The 27,832-nt window shown below is 41.4% G+C and overlaps 1 protein-coding gene across 3 annotated transcripts in view; it reads right to left on the bottom strand.

Moving 5' to 3' along the window:
- Positions 1-358: 358 nt before the first annotated feature.
- zgc:110158 (uncharacterized protein LOC553590 homolog) overlaps positions 359-27,832 on the bottom strand; it is a 40,971-nt gene continuing 13,497 nt past the window's right edge. The window contains exons 4-18 of one of the 3 annotated variants that reach the window (XM_044046974.1): positions 25,299-25,383; positions 13,772-13,861; positions 10,357-10,440; positions 9,139-9,198; positions 8,980-9,046; positions 8,380-8,444; positions 7,659-7,720; positions 7,454-7,499; positions 7,090-7,125; positions 6,914-6,968; positions 6,679-6,749; positions 6,068-6,146; positions 5,952-5,980; positions 5,730-5,831; positions 359-3,945 (exon numbers count right to left, since the gene is read on the bottom strand). In XM_044046974.1, coding sequence (XP_043902909.1) covers positions 3,916-3,945; positions 5,730-5,831; positions 5,952-5,980; positions 6,068-6,146; positions 6,679-6,749; positions 6,914-6,968; positions 7,090-7,125; positions 7,454-7,499; positions 7,659-7,720; positions 8,380-8,444; positions 8,980-9,046; positions 9,139-9,198; positions 10,357-10,440; positions 13,772-13,861; positions 25,299-25,383 — 961 coding nt within the window. In that variant the 3' untranslated portion in view covers positions 359-3,915. The remainder of the gene's footprint in view (positions 3,946-5,729; positions 5,832-5,951; positions 5,981-6,067; positions 6,147-6,678; positions 6,750-6,913; positions 6,969-7,089; positions 7,126-7,453; positions 7,500-7,658; positions 7,721-8,379; positions 8,445-8,979; positions 9,047-9,138; positions 9,199-10,356; positions 10,441-13,771; positions 13,862-25,298; positions 25,384-27,832) is intronic. The other 2 variants (XM_044046975.1, XM_044046976.1) reach the window with 2 other exon arrangements.

Here is a 27,832-nt window from a genome sequence, read left to right as displayed (position 1 = left end):
TTCTTCACAGAGTCATAAAAAAAATAAATCTTTATATGATTTTTGGACCAAAAAACAATTCAACAACTTCATTTATATTAAAATGAGTTTAAGTAAAATTAGACTAACTGTCATCGAACAAAGTTGTTTAGTTTCAAAAGAGTTAGTTCCGTGTGATTCATTAAATGCATTCATTAGCACATACATCTTTTCATACTTTGAGTTACAAATACTGATAAAAAGGTTAAATGGCTGAAGTTTGGGAGTATTTATCTGAGAGCCATTAATTACAGCTTTTAACAATACAAACCAACCATTTTCTCCTGGGATACAGAGAAATAAACGTGGGTTTTGAACGCTGCAGAATAAAAAGCTGCTGTTCATGGCAAAAGGAGTGAAGTCATTTTATTTGTTTTTAATATGTATCTACAACAAGGGGGACACAGGCAAAAACGACTGACAACTTGATGAAAATTAAAACGAGAACGGAAAAAACAGGAAAAAAAAATTACATTTATTATCAATGCAGTTTTCCCACCTTTTTTCCAATAAGCAACATGTTTTTTTGTTTTTTTTATCTAAAGAAACTTTACAATATAAAGAAACATACGAAGAAGGAACCTCTTATTTTTTTTTGTTTTTTTGTTTTACTACACGAGACATTTAGGATCTGAAACTACCCTAACATGAGATACAAAGCAACTCCCCAAGGACAGACTTGCCTCATATTCAATACTGCTTTGTCATCAAGAGGAAAAAAAACAAAAACAAAACAAAAAACGAGGAACTGAACAGAAAAATCTTTAACTCCAGCCCCCGGAAAGTCCTCTCTTAACCCTCCCTTCCCCCTGAATGTTACAGTATTATACATCAGCACAATAGAAATACAGAAATGATCAACGTCGTGACAGCTTTACTTACAGGACAGAAAGATAGAGAGAAGTTTGACTGCATTTTATACAACAGTATTTCAAAAGTACGAGGGAGAGGAAACGCCCCTTCCTGACCCTCTCCAACCTCCTCTTAGCAACAAATCTGTCCTTTTATTTCATCTTTTTTATTCCCCCTCTTAACATTTTCTCCCGTCTCGTCCTGTTTTGTTTTAAATAGATTAAAAAGAAAAGAAAAAAAGAAAAAGAAAATCCTTCATAGTTAAGTCTGTTCTCTGGTCCCTGTTGTGTTGGATCCTGTGTGTGTGTGTGTGTGTGCCCTGATGCAGCGAGTCATAGGCCGACAAAGAAGGGACGTCAAGTTTTGTCCGTTCTGTCCGTTTTCCGTGGCCTTTTCTTTGCCACCTGAGCGCGAACAGAAGCAGAGAACAGAGGGGTTCTGGACAATAAATGTTTTAATATACCGTTATTAAAAAAGGATCAAATTAAAATTTGTCGCGTTGACGACTGCCAAGCGTTCCTCCCTCGTGCCCTTTGACCCCGCCGCTCTAAAAGACACCCCCCACCCCACCCCTCGCACCGCGTCCCGTCCGTGATGAGGTGAAATATCATACTTTAAGTCAATAGCAGCTCCAGTTTTGTGTTTTTCAATCGCCGTATCTGAACGAACGCACACACAAGTCGCCCCCAAAAAATGACGGGTTTTTGTTTGTTTCTTTTCCGATCAACTGTCGTGTCGTGATCCGAAATATCAAAACATGTCAATGATATCAAAATGCATTTTACAGTATTTACACGAAGAGGAAACGATAAATCAGAAGGAATAGGGAGAGTTGTACAAAAGAAGAAGTTAAGGATGAAAGTGAGGCTTGGGTGTTGGGAAAAGGGGGAACGGAGGTGGTTTTTTTTGGAGGGCCACTCGATCACGATCAACAGAGCAGCCACCGTGCTGCTTCCTGACCTGCCTTTCTCCCCGACATTTAAAAAAACCCCCGGGGTCCGAGCTGCAAGTCCTTTCATCTGCAGCAACGTTTAAGAGGGGAGCGCGGCGGCGTCTGACAGGTGTGTTTCCGAACATCACAGTGTGTGGAGGATTCACCAGGGCGAGAAAAAAACAACAAAAAAAACAATCCAAGTGTTCACTACAGGTCAACAGAGAGAGATGATAAACACACACACACACACACTCACACACGATGAACGCACTGGAGTGAGCTAAAGTGGAAGCAGCACAAAAAAAAACCCAAACAGAACAAGAAAAAACAGAAGATCAACACTTAAGCACCTTTAAGGGCTCGGACGCAGGGAAACTGCGGAGATAAAAGAGAGAAAACGCCGCTAAGTGGATCTGCATATTTACACAGTTGCTACTCGTTCTGCAGTTAACAAAAAAGACCAGGAATAAACACTTCCAACAACAACAAAAAAAAAGATATAAAAGACAAATTAAAAAGTACATAAATAAATAGAGCTGTGCATTACACTGCATGGAAGCGATTAAAAAAACAGGAGGCGTTGCTGCTGCTGCTTCTTCTTCTGGTGTGGGTTATTGTACAGGGTAAAATATGGAGAGTTTCAAAATAAAAGGTCCAGTGTGCAACATTTCAGATTTAATAATAGTTTTTGTAGCCGTAGAAGACGTTAGGCAGGGGCTGCCATTAGGTTCATCGAGTGCTTGTTTGGTCCAGTATTTCCACAAAGCAAGATGATTCAGTTTTGAATGTTTTGGGTTTTTTTGTTCTGCGGAGCAAAGCAAGTCGAAAATATTCAGATTTAAGAAGCCGAAAAAACAGAAAACTTGTCTCAATGAAAAATCCATAAATGGAGTAGTTGTTTCAGCCCCTAGCTGCCATACTTGCACTAACAAATCAGCCAGAAGGTGCGTTTTTGAAGCGCGAGCCTACTCAAAACAAGACGAATGGCACTTCCCGCATAAACTCGGCGCATAAACCAACAAAGAAGAAGGTGGAAACATCAGATTGGAGAAAGAGTCCTTTTTGGCCTGCAAAGGCTACCATAGTTCCCCTGACACACTTAAGAAAAAGGGAGCGTCCTCTCAATATCACAAATAATTACACACTGGACCTTTGAGAAGGGGCCAATCAGTACCGTGATCTGTACAGTCTTACCTGCAGGGGGCAGCGTGCTCAAAATAATGTCTGATTTTGTGTGTGTGTGTGTGTGTGTGCGCGCGCTGTATGTACGGTCTTCATTAAAAATCATGTGCCCTTAGAAAGAAACAACAGAACCTAAAATCTTAAAAATGGTCATACCAATATCCTTAATAACAATAATACAATAATAATAACAATGATACAATACATACACAAGAAAAAAAAAAAAAATCAACTGAATGAATTCATCGATCATTCTTCCAGCACCTCTGCTAAAAAATGTACACACCGAGTGAAGAACGTGTGGGGGCCGAGGGGTCGTTTTGTCCGGTCTTCACTGGATCTGTCAGGAACAGCAAAAAAAACCAACAGAGTCGGGGTAGAGAAGCTTCCAGGCAGCAGCTGAGAGACTTTGTCCTCAGGGGATGGGGAGCTGTGTTTTCCAGTCTCCTCTCTCCCTCCCATCTCTCTCTCTCTCTGCTCGTCCTCCTTCTCCCTCGCTCATTGTCTAGACCCTGACAGGAAGCCAGGGAGGCCAGGGCCAGAGTCAGAGAGCAGGCTCTTCCTGTGGCTCTGTGACGGATTCCTGTTCACACCGCCGGCCATCTTGCATGCTCCAGGAGGGCCCGGCTTTATTAGAGTCCCAGTGCGCTCCAGGGCCGCCCCAGAAGGCTGCAGAGTTCCCCAGTGAGAAGGTGGCGGTGGCAGTGGTGGTGGTGGTGGTGGGGGTTTGAGATAGTGGATCCCGTATTGAGGGTTAGGGGATGAGGAGAGGGCAGAGGTTGTGTGTTTTTGAGAATGCGTGTGTGTGAAGGTGGTCCAATCCAATGTGAAGGATTGAAGTGAAGGGAAAAAAAATAAAAAATAATAATAGGGTGGTTGAGGAGGATTTAAAACAAAAATACAAAAAAAATAAAAAGGAAAAAATAAAATCACACACTCATCGTCATGTTGGGTGAATACTGAAAGAGAGAGAGAGGGAGAGAGGGGAAGGGGGGGTAGGAAAGGAACAGATGAGTGGATAAGTCACTGACAACATTTAAACACCAGAGGGTGCTCAAACCCAGGCCTGCACAGCTTAAAGAGTCACAGGCTATTTTTTTTCTCTGCCTTTTAGATTTTTACACATTCAAACCATAATAGACCTGATTTAAGTTGTCTTTAGCTCCACCGAGGGAGGTTAAGTGTCCGGTCTGTTTGCGAGCAGCTTAATTCAAAAAAAAAAAAAAAGTAAGGACACATTTTGATGAAATTTTGATCCACACACGAAAACAGTGGGGGGGGAAACTGAGGGTCCTTGGCAGAGGTTGGCGCTCACTGATTGCTTTCCCTAGTTTCTAATCACAGTTTGGATAAGAGCTGGTCATCAAAGAGAAAACGTTCACCAGTCAAAGTGTCCAAAATCTTTCTCCTCCATCAGTTGTTGAATTAGCAGCAACAGCAGATTCCACCGGTCATCTTCAGACATGAAGTCCTGTTGCTACTGATTCAATGACCTTTAGAGAACCATATGTTCATGATATTTGACTTAAAACACTATAATAATACTTTTTTTTTTTCTTGAGCAAAGATCTTGTGTGTCATTTAATATAGGACATATTAAATTTAGAAAATATAGGAGTGAGAAGCTGAAGATGTATTGCGGTGTTATTAGTCCAAAAACTCAAGCCCGTGCATCCCTGTTGCTCTCCAGGCCGAGGGTGAGAGACGATCACAGTGATACACAAAGCCACTTCTTTACTTCACCTCAGATATAACTCGGAAATATTTATGACTCCTACGTGATTAGTAAGCGGCTACAATGCAAGCAGAACATCAGACATTCTTTACAGCCTTGTTTTTTAGAACATCTTTAAACAGTGACCACACTACTGCTCGCTGTGCTTTAAGAGTTGCATTTTAATTTGCAGTGCTGCGGCCCAGGTGATGTATGAGTATGACAACGACGAGGCTTGTTTGGTTTCTTCAAACAGAGAAGTGACAAGGAAATCAGTTAGGTTCGGTCTGAAAAGGACACGACCTGCGATTAGATCTGATCATGTGCTCGCTCACCATCATTTTTCATGCATGATGAAGAGTGTGAACTGTGGAGAGCAGGAAAAGGGGCACATAAGGCTGTCCTTTGTTCGACTGATTGTGTATCATGCTTGTGCTGCTGCTCACGTTGTGTCATGGCTCGTGTTTGAGTCTGTACGTACAAAGCAGAGTGCTACGTTTTTGGTAAATCTTGATATACGGTGCGTTTCCACTAGCACGACTCGCCTCGGCACGGTTAAGTTGTTTTTCCACTAGTGATAGCATCACAAACCCTGCTGCTGTATTTCAGTCCAGTGACTGTGTCAGGCGGAGTCTGTGCTCCGGTCATGGACGAAGTACACAACTAATAGTTTTAATTAACTGATTCTAATTATTCAGTTACACTGAGTGCTTTACAAGTCACTAGTCACTAGTCTCTTGTGCGTCATGTGTAAACGAAATCAGTAGTGGAAAACCAACCTAAACCGTGCTGAGCTGGGCTGGAAAAGGGGCTTTATAAACACCTTTTTTTGTGTGTTGTAAAACCTGTAGTATTTCTATGATTATGTGACACTAACTGACACTGATAAACACAAGAAAAAGGAACAGGACACACTCGACTGAAAAAATCGTGTGAACCCTCTGCTTGCATTCACCCACTGGTTTTATGTCGGGACATCAAGGAGAACCGTTAAGGGGCCAGAGTTGCCATCCACACGCCTCTACTTACACTTTCGCTTTGGAATGGGTTCAAGAAATTGCCGCCCATTTCGCCGTCGTCTCTTGGCGTTCCCGGAGGGTTGTTCATGCCCCCCATGTTATTAGGAGAGCTCTAGAGGGGGGAGCAGAAAGAAAGAAAGAAAGAAAGAAAAGATGAGTTAACAAAACACATTACAATGAATTGTAGATAAACAAAAAAGCAGGAAAACAGGAAACTTTTTTTTTTACTCACCTTTGGCAACCCGTCCATGTCCCCAGACCCTGATGAAGTGTGAGAGAGAGGTCGGTCACTTGTGGTCTTTAAATGTAAATAGTGCAGTGTATATCATATCAGTCATTTTCACCCACCTAGTGATCCGTTCATGTGGTGTGGCTCCATGGCTCCCATAGCTCCCATCGGTCCGTCAGGCCCAGGTCCCATGGGGAACTGACAAACAGACGCAGAACAAACATTCAAATAAATATATTAATAAATAATAACTGTTGATTCTTATAAAAATCAGTAAGAAGTTATTAATAAGTGATTAATCCAGATTGAGCTGGATTAATGTGTGTGCAGTTTAACTTGTGGATACATCCACACGACTCCATACGCGTATAAACAAACACACCTGCCGTCCTTACTTCTCCAACCATTTGGAGTTTGGAACCACTACCGAGTCTTGTTATGTGTGAAAACTCCAGGGCTGCATTTTGGACTTAGATGGCCAAAATAAAAGTTACGACGCAGTTACCCACTGATCTGATTACATCTCGTCAGTCAGCCACAACTTGACTATCGGCTTTGAACGAGAAGCACTCTGAGTTTCACCTCCTTGTTGAGCTCATAACATAAATTCTTCTGTTGTCGTTTCTTGTTAGTAGTACTTTGTGAACTTTCAAAGCTTGGGTAAAGTTAAAAGCCCTTTTACGTTACAACCAAGACCTTTTTGTTGAACTTTCACTAACGCGAGACTCACATTGGGTCTGTTGCCTCCAGGTCCGATAGGATTCATCATTGTGTAGATGTTTTCACTGGAGTTGGTCGAATCTAAGAGGGAAAAAAAATTAAATCTAGCTTTAGTTGCATGAAATCTGCAGAGAGATGTGACACGAGAAAAGTGATAGTGGTAGAAGACAGAGAGGGGGTGCATGCATGTTTAGTAAGGAGAAAGGGTTTTGTGTTAGCGCTGGGGACGTAGTTAGGTGACGCACCACCTGGGCTGGGCATGATGGGAGTTCCAGGTGGACCTCCTCCGCCTGGAGGACCCTGAGGAGCAATCATTGACAAGAGGTTAAACATCGGCAGAACATCTGAATCAACAAAATAAATAAAATATAGATTTTTTTTTTTTTATCTTATGCTGGTTTTGATAAGATTTTAAACTCACCACATAGTTTCCTGGAGATGAGGAAGAGTATGCTATCTGCAGGATACAGAACATGAGGGAAAATTAATTTTTACAACCTGATAAACTCCCAAAAAACAATAAGTTGTACTTTTACAATTGTGAAAGTTTTCCATTTAAATGTCCAAACTGTCCTAGAAAAGATCCAATGAGGACAAGCACCTCTCTTCGCTTGATACCCACACCCTATTGTTTCCATGACAAGACAACAATTCGATAACAAAGCCTGATAAACAAGCTTGAATTTCTTTGGGTTTATTGCACTGCGACAGAAGGTCATTCCTTCGCTCGTCATATTCACGTGGTCGTGTGTAAAGAGTTCAGAGTTCAAGGGTTTCAGACTCACAGAGTTAGCATTAGGTCCAGGCCACGGCCCTCTTCCTCCGGGACCCCTGAGGGGGAAAATGATAGAGAAGAGGAGAGGAATTAAACGGATGCAAGAGAGAAAATGGAAAGAGGAAATGGTGTGAAAGAGAAATTAAAAATAAATGACTCTATAAAGTAAAAGCAGATCTTTTTAATAACTTGGTGTCCAAAGTGATTTAACTTACATATTCATTCCTGGCATAGGACCACCCATGGAGTTGGGAGGAGGCCTCATGCCACCATAATTCTGTGAGACAAGAAGTGTAATGTGAATTTTTCTCAAGCACATTTCTCATTTTGACTAATTTTTACTGATTCAAGTAATTAAATGATCGCTTGTGCCCACTGCAACTGGACTGCAAACACCAATATTCACCACTTTGAATATCTACTGATACCCGTTTCAGTTTTATATCGTCATTTTTCACCTTTTAAATTACTCAGTTATGTGCTTAGGACTATATCTATTGATTATTTCCTAGACCTGAAACATTTAATCGATTATTAATTGACTACTAAATTAATATTCAACTATTTAGATAATCGATTGATTGGTTAGAAGTTCTTTTCGTGATTAAAACAAGATTTCGGGTTTAGCTTCTTAAATTTATTTTGTAGTTTCTGTGATTTTTCTCCTTCCTAAAGTTGAAGATTTTCAAATTTCTTTGATTTGTCAGCTTCTTAAATGTGAATATTATCTAGTTTGTGATTTTTCAGCTTCCTAAATGTGAATATTTCCTGGTTTCTGAGATATTTCAGCTTCTTAAATGTGAATATTTTCTTGTTTCTTTGATTTTTCAGCTTCTCAAATGTGAAAACTTTCTAGTTTCTGTGATTGTTCATCCATTCAATACACTGTAAATAAATGACTGTAAATAAATGCATTACTATTGTGTGTGCTCTTACTTGTGGGCCCATGGCCATTCCTCGAGGAGGGTTCATCCTCATTGGTCCACCCATGTTAGGATGTCCTAGAAGCACAGATTTAAAAAAGAAAAGACAAGAAAGAAAAAGGAGTCATTAACTCAGGAGCTCAGACGTGCCACAGACAACACTCCAAATCCTAATCCAATTAATTATAACCCTGTTGCTTCTGCAGCTAAAGTCACCGCACACGCACACCAACATTCACTCTATCCTTTTAAAACATGATCTGATCATGAAAATCCAACTGTTTGGATGCCAAAAATTATTTTCCAAGTTCATGAATTCATCAGCAACATGGAGCTGGATAAACAGCAGGAAATGTATGGATCACTGGCTTAATCGATAATAAAGTAACACTTGAACTTTAAACAAGATTAGATTTGTAGAACAGCAGTGCTATAGATTTTTTTCCCCCCAACAAGTTGATGTTCACACAAACATTACTGCTACACATCAGTATTTAAGTTAATTACTCGTTACATCCTTAATGGAATCACCTTCTGTTACAATTACACTTCATCTGCGATACAAAATAAAGTGGCTTCAGCATCATCTGTGACTACACAACACTGGCCATACCTTGTGGTCTTGTTGGGTCCAGACTATTTGGCAGGAGAGGCTGAGATCCAGGGATTCCCCCAGGAGGCTGAGAAGAGACCAGAAGTGGAAATGATCGTCAAACGCATGCACAAACCAACATTAACATGAGTAACAATTGGGGAAAATCCCATTCTGTACCTGATTTGGCATTCGGAGTGCAGGGCGTGGTCCACCTGGATACCGCGGTGACATGAAAGGCTGTAAGAGAAATGGAGGAAGGTGGTTGAGAGTGGGGAAAAAAGCGAAAATTACATTTTCATTATTGATAAATCCAGGAGCGCTGAAACAGGAAGAGCACTGAGGACAGAGATATGGACATGTTGTGGTCGAAGGATGGAGGATGACACAGAGATCACAAAATCATCAGCCTCAAAACGAGACACACCCAAGCAAAAATCCCTATAGAAAAACTCTTCATACACAAAACCATATGCACTCAATGCACAGCTCTGTGTGTCTGTGTTTGTGTGTGTGATTTAAGTCAGCATTCACACAGGTCCCTGCTGTCTCTGCGGTGTAAGCCGATTCGGCCTGTGGTCTGCTCGGAGTAGTTACGAGACAAAACCTGTCCTTCCAAAAACACCGTTTACGAAACCTTAAAGGAAGCCCGTCCACGCTCACTAGCACACAAGACAGAAACCAGAAACCACAAGAACGAAGAGCAGAGCTGCCAACAATCTGAGCTCTACCTCCACAGTGGCATCAGCAGCTTTCTTCTGAAAAAACCCAAAAAACGCTGAAATGGTTACTAATTGTCCTAAATGTGCATTAACCACCTACACACACATACAGTATGTGTGCCCATGTGTTATTGTATGTATGTATGTGTGACGTGTCCATAGTGCCTGTCCCCTGTTTTATTTATAAGGTGCTAGGAGAGGTAAGCAGAGGGAAGGGGAGTGAGCCGTGCACTTTTGTGCATGTGTGTGTGTGTGTGTGTGAAGAGCAGAGGAGCAGATAAGTGTGCAACCCCCTGATATACACACACGGATACAAGCTGCTCTGGGGGGAGGGGCAAGGAGTGAATTATTCATCCCGCAGATGGACAGCTGATTCTGGGCCTTGAAGAGGAGCAGGCTCCTGCTGCCTCTGGATGCTCCGCTTTTATAACGGAGCTAAAAACCGGAGGGGCCGACATCAACGGGGAACGGCCCGGAACAAAACTAGAACTAACAGGGCCCGAGGGGAGGACAGGAAGCAGAAAATATAAGAAGAAGGAGGTGCGTGAGTGGTGAATGGAAAGAGAGGGGAGCTTGTGTGTAGGCGACGGGGAGCAGAAGGGGAGGTGGTGGTGGTGGGTGAGGAGAGGGGATGAAAGAGATAGGGGTGTTTGAGAGAAAGTGTTTTGTGCCTTACCTGGCCGTGGGGTCCCATCATAGGGTTGCTGGGGTTGTGTGGGGGGGGCTGTGCATGGGGGGACTGCTGAGAGCCAGGTGGTCCCTTTAAGAAAGAAGAGCGATGTCAGAGAGTGGGAGGGGCCAAAAGTGGCGTTTACACCTGAAGGAATTGCCCAATCACAATAATGAGAAGGGAGGGGGGAGCGAGCGAGGGAGTCTTTAGTCCGAGAGGGAAGAAGAGGAGCAAGAGGGTGGGTGGGGGACAAAGAGCATTTTGGGTTAATTCTTTTAAAATCTTCAGTTAAATGACGCAATTTTTTACAAGAAAAAAAAAAAACACAGAATAATTTGTGATAGCCAAACAGGAAACAGACGAAGAGGATGAACCAGTGAAGTCGCCCCATGGTGACTATTCACTACATTCTTACTCCCGGCAAACCGGATGATAACGACCACTGTTTATTTACATGGTCAATGGTGGCTCCGCTGTAAGAGAGTTACTCAGAACCCACAGGTCAGAGGATTTCATGTAGTTGTCCCCGTAACCACATGGGGGCAGTGTTGCCAAAGGCTCACTGCAACAGGACAGGCAGCAGCAGGACAGGCACTAATGGCAACTTCAAACCTGAAACACTGTACTGATGTGAACAAGTTAAAAGTTGGGTTTTTTTTCTCTGGTGATCGTTTGCCTACTGGACTATAAAAGACCGTCTCTGTCGCCCAAAGAGAGCAAACCCCCGACTTCTCCACACACACACACACACACACACACACACTGCTGTGTTATTGCTGACATTTATCTCTGAGAAAAGAGGTTAACGACCCCTAATAAATAACTCATTATGCCACAGTCCCTCTCCCACTCTGTCACCGCCACTGTGTTCATCTCCCCTCCACTTTTCTCCCCCATTTTCCAGTTGTCTGAAGAAAACAAAAGCTGGCCAATTTACAAAAAACACAAATGGAATTTTCCATGTATTCCTTCCAGGCATCCGGTACAAACAAACACAACACATATGGATGACCTCAGAGTCTGGGGGTATTTGTACCTATAGTTGGCCAATGAAAGAATGTTTAGGGTCTAAAGGTAGAATGTATAGAGTATTCTATCCATTTACTAACCCGGCTTGAATAAAGAGCACCCGTTTTGAGCCACTATAGGTGTTAACGTTAAATAATTCAATGCAAAAAAGAAAAAGAAGAGTCCAAGCATCTGCATCTCGTCAGAGTTACGAAAAAGCAGCAGTAATGTAAATAATGTGTTTCTGTAGCACTAAAACTTTCCTGCAAGGAAACGTTAAGTAGAAAACAGTGAAAAGCTCACAACAATCTACTAAGAAAGTTTGTTTTTTTCTGATCAACATCATAAGGTGGAACCAGCTGTTTGGTAAGTCGGCTTAAAAATCCTCGACAAAAGTTACTAACAAATCCAGAACGTTCAGTTACACGTTTGCACCATTACACATTTGCGGTATCAGTGTCTGTTATGAATCCAAATATTTCTTACTGGTTTTGGATCATTTCATTTTGGCAGTCTTTGTACAACAGTTTTTGTTTGCTTTTTTACAATACAGCAGATGTGTTTATTTTCTAGAATTTTCTTCTAGAAGAAAGGCTTCTTTTTTTTAAATCATTCCTAGACTAAGTTTCAGTACATTTGGATTAATAACAATAAATAACATTTTTGTTTGCGATATTATAGCTTTTATTTTATATTATTTTCTATTTAAAAATATATAAATACACTGCAGTGCAGACACAAAATGCCGATTAGGGAGACAGACCAAGTCTGAATTTTGTGCATTGTTCTTTCAAATGGAATACAAAAAAAATCCCAATACAGTCTGCAAAAAATAAAATCAGCTGGTCTGATATCGACGGATCGGCATCACCTCTCGGTCACTGGGTTCAGGTCTTGGCACTGAAACATCATCACAACAGCACTAGTATGAAAACATGTAATGATACTCGGCTGTAACGACAAGCATCAACCATTATCTGCAGAAAACAACCAGAGCTTCCAGTTACAGTAGAGTCCCCTGAACACACGTGCACAAACATGCAAGGGTACACACACACACACACGCGCACGCACACACACTCGCCCAATCTCACTCCTGCACCAATGTTATAAATAGCATTTCCGAGCGTCTCCTCACCCTTTCTCACCCCACCCTCCTCCTTGCTTATTCACAGTGGTACTCTCACTAGTACCACCATCACCGCACCCCCCCCACCCCTGGTACATTGCCTCACTCTAACCTCACACACAATGAAGTGGAAGGTAGCCACAGAAACAAACACGGGGCCACAACCAGTGTGTGGCATTGATCCTTCACATTTTCCCCTTCTCCTCCTCCCTCTACTCTTCATCTCTCCACCCTTTCTGCGCTCTCTCTCTCTCTCTCTCTATCTTGTCACTTGCGTTTTCTCTCCGACTCTACTCCACCACCTTATCGTGCCGCCTGCCAAATGCCAGTGCTGTCCATCACACCACTGCCTCATGGATAATGTGTGTGTGTGTGTGTGTGTGTGTTATTGGTTGGTGAACGGTGTGCGTGCGTACACCTGCATGTGTTGGTATGATATCTGTGTGTGTGTGTGTCTTTTTCTTCACTCTTCAAAAAAAAAAACAAACAGCCATTTCCCACACTGAAACCGTTTCCTTCACAGAGCGGGGACAGGTCAGAGACAGGGACGTTGGACGGAGATGGAAAAATGGAGGGAGGATGGATACGAGATGGTCGACCCGCATAGAGGGAGAGGGAAAAAGCGAAGAAAAGAGAGGGAGAGTAGAGCAGCGGCAGTGACAATGAGTGAACGGTGTAAGAGCTTCAGAGCCTCTGACGAGCGCAATTAGCCAGAGTGGAATAAACATTTGCTTGGGAGAAAACTATTGGGAGATTTGGATACCCTAAATTGTAAAAGTAGGATAACTTTTACATCATTAACTTAATACCATAACTCAGTGTTACAGGCTCTTTTTCTTATACATGTCCGGTCTGATCATACACAACATCGAGGGGACATACATGACAAAAAATGTAACGTCTGCAAAGAGCCAGTTCTGAAGGTGAAAGAAAACAAGGTTGCCAGGAATTTATTGACATGCTCGTTATAATCGAATAATTAAGCAGCTGTCAATAAGCAGGGACATGTCTAAATGTCATGGCCTTCTTTAGAAGTTCTTTTAAATCATGATTAAATTAAAAATTAAAAAATTAAAATAAAAAAAATAAAAAATTCACTCCAGTAATAATTTTTGCCAGCGCTGGAGATAAAAAAAAAAATCAGAGAACAAACAAATACTGCCTGAAATAAATTTAAATCAAGTTTTTGAGTAGGATGATAGCAGAGGCAGAGGAAAAAAAAGTGGGTTTGAAGGTGATGGAGAAATTATCAGGACAGTGACGGAAGGGGGTGACCGGTCATACCTGGAAGAAGCCCGGGGGCATGGGTCCACCTGGCATGGCGTCATTCGGTGGCATGTTGCCCATGACCGGGCTCGGCGCTGCCGCTGCGCTCTGAAACGCACAAACAAAGTGATTAGATTGTTTTGTCTCTTTGTGTCTGAGAAGGCTCGACATTAACATCTATATAGAGTATGATGACAAATGACATGTAATGATGCACTGGGCGCCAAATTACTACAGGGGGCAGTGTCTGCATCTGCAATCCCAGCAAACTCGGGGTCCTACCCCTGACCCATCTTGAAAGTTTAACGGTTAATTCGGGAAAGTATCTTTGATTACAACCTTTAAACTCTTCTCTCATCTCTGAGGCACAGAGAGCGAGAGGAGGAGAGAACGACATCAGCCACTTCACTTGTGAAGACGAAACATTCAAGGTGAAATATGGACAAAAAATGTATTCATAATTGTTTTCTGCCATCGCAGCTGCAGAGAAAGAGGACTACAGCCATCCTGCCATGTGTGCTGTCACACAGATGAGGAGCGGGTTTTTATCCATCATATACCAACCTGTATAATAACAAATTACTTTGTTTTACATATTGTTTTAATAGAAGCAATTTGTGTTGTCCTATGGCATTATTATCTAAAATCGAACTCCTTTTTTACATGTTTGACAACATAATATTTAATTTTTCCATTATAACTTGGTAACTACAATGGTAAGTTAGCACTTATTCTTATCAAACGCTGCTCATATTTGAATAAAGACTACTTTACAAACATTTAAAAATCAATAAAACACACTTAAATAATTTAGTAAGTATTTAGTAAGGAGTGACACATCATCTGCAAATACAATAAGTTTTGAAAATAGACACTTGCATTCTAAATGTTACAACAAATACAATGTCATCATTAATAGAGCATGATATATGAAATCCTTCAATTCAGAGGTATTAAATTAAAAGTCTGAAAAGATTTTTAAAAGTTAAAAAAAAGACCAAAAAAAACACAACACTAGTAAAAACACCACCACCATTCACTATTTCCTTTATATCAGTCAACCAATATAAGAGGAGAGAGTGGCGTCTAGAGGAAGGACGGCTTCAGTCCAGGAGTCAAATATGATATAACTGTATTGTTGTCATCACACATTGACAGAGACGCATGTTGAGGGTGCTTACATAAGTGCGCTGGGACAAACACACACACACACAAAGTTACACACTCATAATAAAGTGCAGGCCTTCAGTTCGGAGAGGCAGACAGGGAAGAACCACAGGCCACAGGACCTGAACAGGGAGGGGGTTTAAGACCCAGGGGAGGGAGATGCGCTCTCTCTCTCTCTCTCTCAAACACACACACGCGCATTTACACACACTTATGCATCGACTGCTCCACCAGCTTACACGCACACCTAACGAACATACTACATTCACATGACACATACAACACACTAAACTCATGACACAGTGTACGCTTGGACAACAGCGCATTTACCAATTACACGCAGGCACACAAACGCACTGACTGCCCTTCTCGTCATGACAATCTGAAAGCTACACACATGAAAACTAGGAGCAAAAAAAAAAAAATCACAGACTTACACAATGACACACACACACACACCTCCCCCATCTTTATGCTAATTCTGCTAGTGAACATGAGCAGGCCACTGAGTCCCTGGGGAAGAAGCAGGGTCGGCTGCCTCTTTCTCTCCCTCTCATCCATCTCTCTCGTTCTCTTCTCCTGCACACTTTTTCCTCCATCTTTTCTCCTCTCTATGACCCTCCTCACTTATTTTTTCCCAGCACTGCTTTACACACACACACACACACACATTTCACACACACACACCTTCCCCCGTGCCCCAACCCTTGTACTATTCCTCCCCATCGCAACCTCTCCTCCCCTAAGCCTCCCCCCAGTAGGGTGTCAGCAGCTTGCAGAAGCTGTTGCTATGGAGACAGGTCCTATCTGCACTCTGTCCCCCTGGCATCCCCCGCTCCAGGAGCGCAGAGAGAGTGAGAGAGAGAGAGAAGGCACAAGAGTGAGACAGAGGAAAGAGTGAGTTAGAAGATGCGTGAGTGAAGCAGAAGAAGGGGAAAAAAAGACGATAATGTTACAAGGAAATGCTGTCGATTCTGTTCACTATCAATCACTCAGTCACGTTATTGTTCGAGACTATTAATGACAAACAATGTGAATTCTCAGTTTGCTGCCGACTGAAACTGAATGCAAACTAAAAGCACAAAGAGAGAGAGCGTGGTCGCCACAAGCAAAGCGTAAGGTAGATTTTTAGTATGCAGTAGTATGCTCTTTATTAAAACCATCTGGCCTGGGGAAATACAAAAGGATCCAACTGTGCTTTTTTAGTTGTTTTTTTTTGTAGTAACACCCACAATACTGCCTACATCTACCTTTCAATTTGAACTGCCAGCTCAGACATAGGAAACTGTCAGCGACAAGATGGCCTCCTTGAATCAGAATAACTTGATTCATCATGAGTGTGAATGTAGGAATTTGTGTTATTTTTTTGTGTCACTGGTGCAAGTAAACGATGGAGTGTACCTGTGTGCAAGGAAGCAATTTCAGTGAGACAGTTCAGTCCGGAGCAGACGTTAATGGCGCGCTAATTAGTTGATATAGTGAACACGGAGTTTAGTAGTAGAGTTGAATTATTCATTGTCAGGCGGAATGTATGGGAAGTCTTTTAATGAAGGCGTCGGCGCACGTGGTTCAGTGAGACGAAGCGCTGGGTGGCAGCACAACTTGAAAAGACTTTTAATGGCTGACATGCTGCAGGAGAGAGAAGAATACGTTTCTTTCATTGAGGCTGGCTCCAAGTTCAACGAAACCCCCACGAGACACATTTTCAAATGTCTGGGCATATTTACACGGTTTAAACTGTAAACTATATTTTAATGGCCTGCCGCAGCAGTGCTGCTTCAATGCAGTGTCCCAGGGCTACATCTGCACAGAAAAAATAATAATATGGAGGTGAGTTTTTAATGTTACCTGGCTGTCAAAAATATAGGATCTGGACTGCAGGCCTCAACTGTAGCTTATCACTGAGGTTTCACTAAGTTCTGGATGGAGAAACGTTAACCTTAGCATTTCTTTTATAGCATCTTATAGCACATGCAATAAAATAATAAATCACTGTTGCTGACTTTCTGCTTTTCTTGTTCTTATTAAAACAGTAGGGGGTCTTTCAATCAAAACAATAACGCAAGACCTAGTTGGATGATGTTGGGAATGAGAGTGGGATCATGTCAACTGTCACTTACAATTGTGATATCAATACTTATGGACCTTTTCCACTATGGTCCCAGCTCGCCTCGCCACGGCACGGTTTAGGTTGGTTTTCCACTACAAAAATAGTATCAGAGTCATCAGTGACTAGTGACTTGTAAAGCAGTTGTTTTCAGTGTAACTGAATCATTAGAATCAGTTAATTATAAAACATTTGTTCAGTACTTCCTCCATGACCGGAACACAGACTTCCTCTGACACAGTCACTGGACTGAAATAAAGCGACAGGGTTTGTGATGCCACTCACAATCAGCAGTTCTGTTGCTAAATACACCAGACTACTCTGTTAAATATTGAGATTTTAGACATTTCCCTGGTAATTGTTGGAGCTTAACCCACGTTTTTAGGATTGTTAAGTCTTTTTAACTGATCTACAGTTGTTCGGCTGATGCACGCATACTATCGCCTTAGCTCGCTTGAAACCTCTCCAGAACAGGTACTGTTCAGTGTACGGAGATCCAGCACCTAGGCTGAGGAACAGCTTTTATCACAGAGCTGTGGCCTCTGTTACCCCCACCTCCACCCATTAGTGACTGACTGTGATTGACCGACACCCAAGACACTTCTGTCAATATCTATTCATTTATCTTAACCTCTGTTGCACTTATTTAAAGTAAATATGTTCTATTTTTTGACTCTATATTCTATTTTTGACAAAACTGCTGCTCACTGTCTTTGTGTTTTTAGTTCACTTTATTTACACTGACACTTTCAAAAAAAGAGAAAGCCACAGAAAATTTCATTGTACTTGGTATAATGACAATAAAGACTATTCTGAATGTGAAACGTTACCTCCAATATTAAACAAACATCTCTGATTCGGGACAGAACTTTGGCAGCAGAAATTCCTGAAGGCCCTTTTAAATTGTTTTGGCATTTTAAAGAGCAAATGATTCATCAATAAGAGAAAAAACAGTCACTAAGACAAGTCATTAGCTGCAGCTCAATGTTTACCAGAAATGATATAGTTGAATATGTTATTGAGACGTCCTTGCACAGATGCAGGCATGAGTCGACTGCGAGCTCGTACGATGAGGTAATTTTTACTGAAACTACTTATCTGATTTAAGTCTGTGGAAAGCAGCTTCGGGCTGAAAACACAGCAGACATGCAACATAAAGCTAAAACCTCTGATTCCTAAACATTCGCTCAGCCTAAATGGAGGCAACCCCAAGTACCGTGCAATAAACCTCACCCACCCCTCTGTGGCACCGCGATGGCGTGTTTGTGGCAAACATATTTTAAACTCGCTGACGTCTTGATCCGCATTTCTGTGGCTTCGCTGTGATGACACCCTGTTGCGCTTATGCTTCCTCCTCAAAAAAAAGGGAAAAAAAAGCCCACCATGTTGATGAATAGTCTATCAGGGAACAAAAGACTAATGATCTGATTGGCTGGTACAGTACAGTATGTAGATGGACTATACAGAAAAACATTGATCCCTCCCCTCTCCACTTTCCTCTTCCTCCCGCTCACCCATAGGACCTTCTGTGCAGATCAATAGTGCTCAACACATTATTGACCTCTGCCTGATACCTTTCACAGGGATAAAGACAGAGACAACACAAGATGGAGAGGGGAGAGGTATGAAGAGACAGCATCAGCGCATGTGTGTGTGTGTGTGTATGTATTTATGTGTGTCCCTGCCTGGAGAGCATACTAATCTACATTCTGGTTCACACTGATATGTACCTCATCACTGTCTCCTTGACCTGCTGTCCTTAGTGCGCAGAAAGAGAGAGAGAGAGAGAGGGAGGGAGGGAGGGAAAGGGGGGAGGAGGTGTGAGGTGAAAGGGGCGAGGATAGAAGAGAGTGAGAGGCTGTGAAGACAGGAGGAAAAATAGCTGATTGTGGTGATGTGGCTAATTTATCAGCCCAGTCAAAACAGTGTGTTTTCACTCTGAAGCAACAGGATGCGGCTGCTACTCGGACTGTCGCGTCTGACAAACACACACACACACACACACACACACACGCCGACACACACAGTCTCTCAAAGCCCAGTTGGTTCTTAAAACTGGCATGCCACGCACACCAAACACGCACACGCTACCCCCAAAGCTGCTGCCAAGGTAGCAGCACTGAATTAGACAGACGGACTTTCTCTCTCTCACACACACAGACGCGCACGCATGCACGAACGCACGCACAGGATGTTGACTATTACTATGAATACATGCTACAGACACAACATCCACTTAGCCAACACTTCAGAGAGAAAGCAGCCAGGAGACGAGTGCATGAGGAGAAAGGGAATAACTGCGGATCTGAATATAGTTTTAACTCTATATGATGGGATTTTGCTTCACTCTTTGGGACAGGGTTTAAGTTTATGAGAGCAACCAGTAACACAGGCTGGAAAGTTGATGGTCACTGTCCTACTTCAGCTATAATAATAATCTGGTGATATTAAGCAGTGAGGCTGAAGTGCCTTTACTTAAAGACAACTTTAAGTTACTTTTTTGTAGTATTGCAATATTCTGCTTGTTAATACTTTTACTCCAGGACAAATAACAGACATTGTACTTCGATTGTTTTACTTCACTATATCGGTTACATTTATTTAGACCAACCGTACGGTACATATTTTACGGTACATATTGCATTTACATTAGGAATAGTACCCAAATAACCAGCCCCAACAAGGTACCACAGTAAAATGGTACAGGGTGGAACTAGACCAACTCCACCCATGACAGTCAGCTGATTGGGCATTAGAAAACCGTCCACAGTCTATTCTCATACAAAGCTCAAGGTCTTTTTGAGACAAATGGCCACAGACCGAACAGGGGAAAACACTAGCTGCTGGGTGTCCTCCTTTGTTGCCTATTGCGTTGCGTTCGATGTCGTCGCACTGGTAAGAAGTCACGCTACGAATCTCGCTGACGCACAACCCAGCCCACCATGTAAAGGTTACCGTCCCAGGGCTTTACTGCTCCAAATTGTACCGTACTGTTCCAAAATAAACTCCATCATGATAGGAACACAGGGGCAGGATCCCAGGTAAGTGCAAGTAATTTACATATCAATCATTAATTTTTTCTTATTCTTAAAATGGGAAGACATTATGTTTTGTAGTTAAAAAATATTTTGATGCTAATACTTTGTTGTACTGCATTCAGGACTTTATCAAGTATTTGTACTTTATTTGTGACAAAAGAGAGTACAACTCAAAGTTGTCACCACAGAGAACATGAAAATACCGTTCCTTCAGTTGCTGCTCTCCACAGAAACAACAATCTGCTGCGTTCACTGGTGTAACACTTTCTGCTGTGCAACATGTATTCTTGCACTTTTTTTAACTTTATCACACAGGCTAATTATATCAACTTTAGAGGAGGTTGTTTTGCTTTTATCGTTTCGCTGGTGCCTTCTGGTGGCAGAGAAGAGACAACACATGGATAAAGCAGAACTCAGCAAGTATAGCTCATGTGAATTATTTTTGATTCGATGTTTAATGTCAGGAAAGAAAATAATGCAGGTCACTTAAAACCCTGATTGATATTTGTGAAGAACATCTATGAGCTGTGGTGTTTATAGATTTTTGAATAAAATTGTAATCCACATCACTGCAACAATGACTCAATTATTAATTGGTTCTAAATGAATTGTCATTGTTTTTTAAATCATTTAAATCAGTTTTTTGATTTTTCTGGTTTCCCTGCTCCATTTAACAAAGAAATCATTAAAACTTAATAATTTGGGTTTATGGACAAAACAAGACATCATTATTTTCAGGTTTGGGAAAACACTGATCAACACTTTCTGACAGGATTTCTGACATTACCAATTCATTGAGAAAATAGTCATAATATATTAACAGATTATGAAAATAATTGTTAGTTGCAGCCCTAGCCACGACTAATGAATCTTTAGTTTTGTGACAAATCAAAATGGACAACAAAAAAATATAATTCCCTAGGTTTCACATTTATTTCTTTACTTTTACTGCATGTACCCGTGAAAGGGATTTAGAAAAGCAAATTACATTGTCTTTAATTAAACATTAAGGTCATAATGAAGTAAAGTTGAACAGATTTATACTATTTTAATAAGGACAAGAAGCCATAATTCCACATATACAGATTTCCGACTGTTACACGACTTAAAAGAGAGAAGAAAATTAGACATATCCCCCCTGTTTACCTCCCTCTCTGTTTTGACATTTGCCCACTCAGCTCCATTTTAAAATAATGTGTCTTCTTGTTGTCTGCACTGCACTCACCTCCTCAGCACTACTAGGTATTGTGGGTAAACAGCTAGATTAGCTAATCAATCTTCTCTCCGGAAAAAAAAGGTAGTAGTGGTGGAGGTGAGAGAGGGAGAAGGGGAGGGGGGGTCAGGAAAGAGATAGGGGAAGAGAGAGAGAGAGCGGGAGGAAGTGAGCGATAAGGTGAGTGAGATGAGAAGAGGCGGACTTGTGTGTTAGGTTAAGGAGAGGGTGAGAGATAAAGTAAAGCAGGGTGGGAAGAAAAAAGCTGCATATGCTGAGGAGAATGAATATGGAGAAGAGAGGGGGAGGGAGGAAAGATGCAGATGCGGGGGGTGTCGCAGAGAAACCACAAGCTGCTTGAACATGAAAACATGATGTGAACAGGCTGGAGTTGCACAACACGCTACAGTGAGAGAGATGAAAAGAAGCGCAGGGGTACGACAGAGAGAGGGAGAGAGAGAAAAGTAGGCAGATCTGCTGTATAAAGAAAAAAGAAAGAGTGGCAGTGAAGGTAAAAAAAAACCCCACCTTCATAATGAGGGAATGAAGTAATGGCGACACCCATCACAGGGTGCACATGTGTAATGTATATAATGCCTGAAGTATTTAGGAAAAATATCTAATAGCAGATTTTGTGACAAATCTGCAATTGTGATTTGTTTACAGACATAATTTACACCTCTAAACGAGCTTCAATTTAGTAATCATAATTTAGTTTTTTTTTTTTTGGGAAAAGATGCCTCATTACCACACAACACAAAACATTAACTACTCTCTATATTTGAATGACAGGATGAAAACATAAAGATTTGGGTCGTTTATGAGTTACACTCACATGGACAATAGAACAAATCAAAAGCAAAGAAGAATGAAACTGTAGCCTTTTGCGACTCGGTAACGGCGTCGTTTCAAACTGTCAAACTTTCGACGTGAAAGCGATTTATTGTTATTGTTCGTCTCTAAATGCATGCGACGTAAATGTCACAGAGGAGACAACAACGGCAGTGAACAAAAACATCAGATCTGCCTGCATAAATGAGCAGCCTGGAATGACCTTCAAATTAATACCAAAAAAAAATGTTCCCCCCCAAAAAACTGCCATGAGAAGCTTTCTTCTTCACTTCTCATTTCATTAGAGTTCTGAGTTCCCCACAGCGTATTGATTCATTCGACCCCTCCTCGTCCCGCCCCCAAAACCACGCGCCACAAATGTACATTACATTACATGTCATTTAGCAGACGCTTTTATCCAAAGCGACTTACAATGGAATTGAGTACAATCAGCCAGGGGTGGAGTCGAACTTACAACCATGATGTCTTTCGCACACAGGGTACAGGTCTTGACCACTGAGCCACTCCACCCCCCAAATGTAGTGGTGTTTCATAAGAAAGGAGCAACGATTCTGGGGTTAAGTCCTTAAAGCAGCACCAATGTGTGAAGCTAAAACATTTATTTTTCTTCCCTTTCTTCTCTTTCCATTGCCGTCTTTTCCTTCACATACATCATCTCATCATCCCTTGAACAATTATAGGAAGTTCCGTATTAAAGCTTCTGAACTTCACACTTCAGGTTCATTCTACGTAGTTGAGTGTTTATGTCTACGCCAAACAAGCTTTTATCCTAAACACCAGCATGTTCCCGATAAACTGCCTCAATCAATAGTTTCAGGTTTTCCTCAAGCTTGTAATGTTACTGTTGGGACATTTTGTTGATATTTAAAGGACACCAGTGCAACTGACAACTTGTGTCATACCATAAGAACCTGGTTGCAGGTGACGCCTCTGAATTTCTGGTTGCAAAGCCAACATAGTGACAGATGAATCCCTCTTCTGGGGGCTTCAAAACTGGAATTCAGATTGTTATGGGTGAAGTCACAACTGGTTGGAGTTATGACATGTTGCACGATCATCTTTTAATGCAGTTACCAATACAACCAAACTCTGCAAATGATAACCTACTGGTTATTTGGTATACACAAGGAGAACAGTTTTTAGGGTAACATAAGAAATTTAAGCCTCAACTAAAGGTCTGCAAGGACAAAAAAACTGTCCAGGGTGTGACCCCGCCTTTTCTTTCTATGTCAGCTTCTATGTCAGGTGGCACAGCTCCACCCACGACCCTCATGTGGAGGATGATGATGAAAGCAGTGGAAGAGGAATGGTGGAAGATGTCATAAAGTGAACAGACCAAACAATCTGTAGGATAACGACAACGACGACGATTGTGACAGTGAGTGCCAGCAGAAAACGGACATGAGACCAAGTCTACACGTCAACGCATTTAGGGCTTTTTTTCGTGCGGAGAAAAAGGCCAATACGATAAAGTTTGGTAGATTCACCTAGACTCGTGTTTGTGAGGACTGCCCCTGAGGTAATAGTCTAACAACCCCAGCATTCTGTTTATAACCTGTGTCAGGACATGGAAAAAAGGGGAGCCAAAACAGTATCCATGAACTTTTGCTGAGTCTCTGCACCCAGCAGAGAGAACTGTGATAATGCCTTTTAAATGCTGGCTTGCAATCTAGCAATCCACAAAAGACTAAGAAACTCTTTGAGGTGGGGAGGAATATTTTTTTTTTTTCTGCCGATGCCTCGAACCGGCTCATTCTTTTGAAACCAGGAGAAAAGGACCTGCGCTCAGAGACGAGCCTCAGGGGGCTGGAGCCAAAATTAAACCCTTCCATATCCTTCTCTTCATCACTATTAGGAGCAGACTAAAAGCAAACAAGGAACATGCACATGCGCGCACACACACACACAGACAGACAGACAGACAGACAGACAGGGTTAACTAGCATGCTGGCTGGCACTGAGGGTGCGAGCCCCTCCAACCTCCTTCTTTGGGCTGAGTGCCAAACATGCCCCCTGTCCCAAAATACACACACATAGATATGTACACACATACACACACAGACAGAGAGAGAGAGAGACACACAAATCCCTGGCTTAGCCTCAGTCCAGTGCTGGGATTACCGGATTAGAATTCTATTCCATTATCTCTCCACACTATAGAGCACACACACATGCACAGAGTGTCAATCACAACACATGGCATTTACACACCAGAGGATACAGTAACAGCCTTGGCTCAGAATGTAAAAACACACTTTTGTACATTAGTATTATTATTATTATTAGACAGGAAGTTGCAGTTTGTTATTATTAGGACTCCCATCTAAAAGAAATGACCTGAAAATATGTGACAGTAAGCAACTGACACACTAAAGAATCCTCAGGCAAGACCTTGAATCCCAGCAAACTTTAAAAAAAAAACTAAAAACAACTAAAAACTAAAAAAACCTGAATTTCTCTTTCAAGTGAACAAGGGCAACAAATAATCCACCAAGGATGCACGAGCACAAAAAGGTTAAATGGAAACAAAATGTAGAGCAGCGCTATTCTGAATTTTAAAAAGAATCACGATGAACACCAATAACATTTTACTTCTCAGTCAAGTCTCGTCACTTGCTTTTTTTTTATAAGGCAAAATCCCCAGGTCTAGATACTACAGATCATGATTTTCTTCTCATACATTCATATGAAATGAGCGCAGTGTGCATCCGTCATCATTTGACACCACCTGATAAATCAGGAGCACTTATTATTATTAATTTTTTTAATGAAAATCAAAAATATTCCATGGTTCTACTTTATACACTAGATTAATCTATGATAAAATAATCTTCAATTGCAGCCATTCTAATGTTGTTGCAATTCAAACCAATTTCAATGTGATTATTAATACAGTTAAACAGCTTCTACCGAGTTGGTGTGTGTAACTTTTGAGATTGATTTTGAATTTATTGCTCTTCCAAATGTCCTTGAGGTAAGCACCAGCCTCCACCTACTCTCTCTGGATGCCACTTCAAGATTCTCCCGCACACTTGACCTCGATATAAATATATGTAGCATTTCTAAACACGTCTCGGAGGCAAAGACTCAAAGAAGCAAAAAAGTCCAGGTACCACATTGTGCGAAAAAGACAGTAATTGTTTTTTTTAACATCCATCTGTCACTTACGTAGTCGTGGAAGGCCTTGGCCTCACTGGAGTGCTCGCATGTCTCCCTTCGGTCTGGAGCCGCACAATACAAATCCCAGAATACACTGAAACAGAGGGGAGGAGGGACAGAGAGAGAGAGGGGTCAAAGGTTATTGAACAGAGCAATACAAGCAAATGTGTAAGAGCTATTCATAACCCATTCACACTCTGTCATTATCTCCACAGTGCTCTTAAACTGCCTCTTACATACTTGAGCATATTTTTCAGGGGAGACACAGGGCCAGTGTAGCCCTCCTTTCAACCAGCCCTCTGACACTCGTAGAACACACACAGATCCTCTTTTCTTTTTTTTTTAACCCAAAAGTTAAACTATTACTGACTCAGCTGTCCCTAAATAACCTCCCGTACAAGTGTTGACTGGTGAAAGGCCTCATTGTGAAGGAATTTGATTATTTAATCCCTACAAGAACAGACAAATACATACGACAATTACACATATAGAACCGTTTCAGTCGCACACCAACAACCAACAATGCTAACACTGTGTGTTATACCTGTCCAACAGCTCTTAGTTCAATCAGTCATCCTGCATTGATTTCATGGACAGGGCTGGGACGATTATCACAATTCCATAGTGTGAAGACACCTGGGTGCCAATTCAAGTAGCATCGCAAAGACCAAGCAGATTCAGGGCAGTGTATTCAAGACACTGCAGGTATTTTCCTGATAGTTTCTCAGTGGTTACAATTTAAAGCTAAAAAACTGACAGTGAACTGAGCTTCTGCTATGCGTGACAGAGACGCTGCTGTGAGGAAGACACACCTTTTCCTGCTACAACTTTGCGACACACACATTTGGAGGCCGTCTGTATGAGTCAGGGCTATGAGGATTAGAAGGAACCTTTTCATGGGTGTCTCTTGACGTTTTCAGCCAAGGAGGTGAGCAGTGACCTCAGAGAGTCCCCACTCCTAAGGTGAGTCTGTTTTCAAACTTTTGAGTTTTCCGACACTTTAGCTCTAATGGCACGTTTCCGCTAGCGCTACTCGACTCACCCTGGCATAGTTATTTTGCGCTTCCACTAGCATAGTAACTGGTACTTTTTTTAGTACCTGCTCTGGCGAGGTTCCAAGCGAGCTGAGGCGATACTATGCGTGACGTCGCCAGACTGATTGGTCATCAGACGAAGAGGCATGAGCAAAACGTTTAACACAAGAATCAAGCCAAACAATGCCGAACAGCAGATCAGTTAAAAAGACTTAAAAATCCTAAAACGTGGGTTAATCTCTAACAATTGAAAGGAAAGGAAATGTCTAAAATCTCAATATTTAAAAGAGGAGTCTGACGAATTTAGCGACACACTGCAGCTTTAAACTTAAAACTTGAATGATACATTCCTCGAGACATTAACTCACATGTGTTATTTCCAAAATCAGTGCAAATCACATATCAGTCTGAATTTTATATACATTAGTCTATATATTATATTATCTATATATTTATAAACATCAGTGTTAATGCCCTTGCTCTAAACAGCTACTTAACTTAACATATATTAAAAAAAATATTTGGAGGTTTTGCTTTCACGTAACCGTCTTTAATGAGAAGGTCAGCGTGCTCGGCTAAGCTACAGAGAGGACAACAGTGTGTCAAAGCGTGTCCCTCAAGGACACGTTAACTGGAGGGAAATGCTTAACGGTTGGTGGACTTGAACGCTACAGGCCAAAATGTTATTTCCTTTTTCAAAAACAATTTTTCCTAAGTAGTAGTTCCCAAAGTTAAAAGATGAACACAAATGGGATGATGAGATTAGAAAAATGATTTTCCTTTCAAGAAGCTCCACTTCTCAAGTATAAGCTTGTACAAAATAACAAAAGTTGTTATTAATTATTCTAAATATGTGCAAAAAACCTTGAGGTCAATGTCCTTCATTGAGCAAGAACATTAAACCTAAGTCTTTAGATTTACCCAGCCTTGTATGCTTTAAAATTATTATTCTATGGCTTCATTTTATTTTTATTAAAACATGTCCTTGGTCTTTTATAGCTGATGGTGCTCAAAAGGGGTCTGACATTCATTATTCTGACTCAGCAGAGCCAACCCCTGAGGTGAATGTTGCACTGTACTTTTTAAGACCATTTAAGAGTATATTTACTGTAATTTTACATCCACAGGTGTTTAAAGATGTGTTCCTTTTGTACTGTTTACTATTCTAAATTTCAGGCAGCGTGCTTCAGAAAAACAGCGAAACTGCTCTAAAATGTAGCGCCACAATTTTTATAACTGACATTGTGCTCTGATCCTCCTGAAAGGGAAAAATCACTTTTCCACAAAAAGGGAAGCAATTTTTTTTAAGATAGGTCATACTGACACGGTCTAGGTTTCCACAAAACAAGGGGGAAAACAAATAACAGACAGTACCTCAGTACAAGTACCACCAGCTATACCACCTCAAACAATAACAGATGAGGGGTTGCCAGATCTGATCAAACTGATTTCTTCATAGAGAACCTTAACAGAATACTTTGTTACTGACGTCACATAACAAAAAAAATA

This window comes from Solea senegalensis, linkage group LG16 (assembly GCF_019176455.1).
Source record: "Solea senegalensis isolate Sse05_10M linkage group LG16, IFAPA_SoseM_1, whole genome shotgun sequence".
NCBI lineage: Eukaryota > Metazoa > Chordata > Actinopteri > Pleuronectiformes > Soleidae > Solea > Solea senegalensis.
Note: the sequence above shows the minus strand (reverse complement) of the source record. Positions and strands in the feature narration are given on the sequence as shown.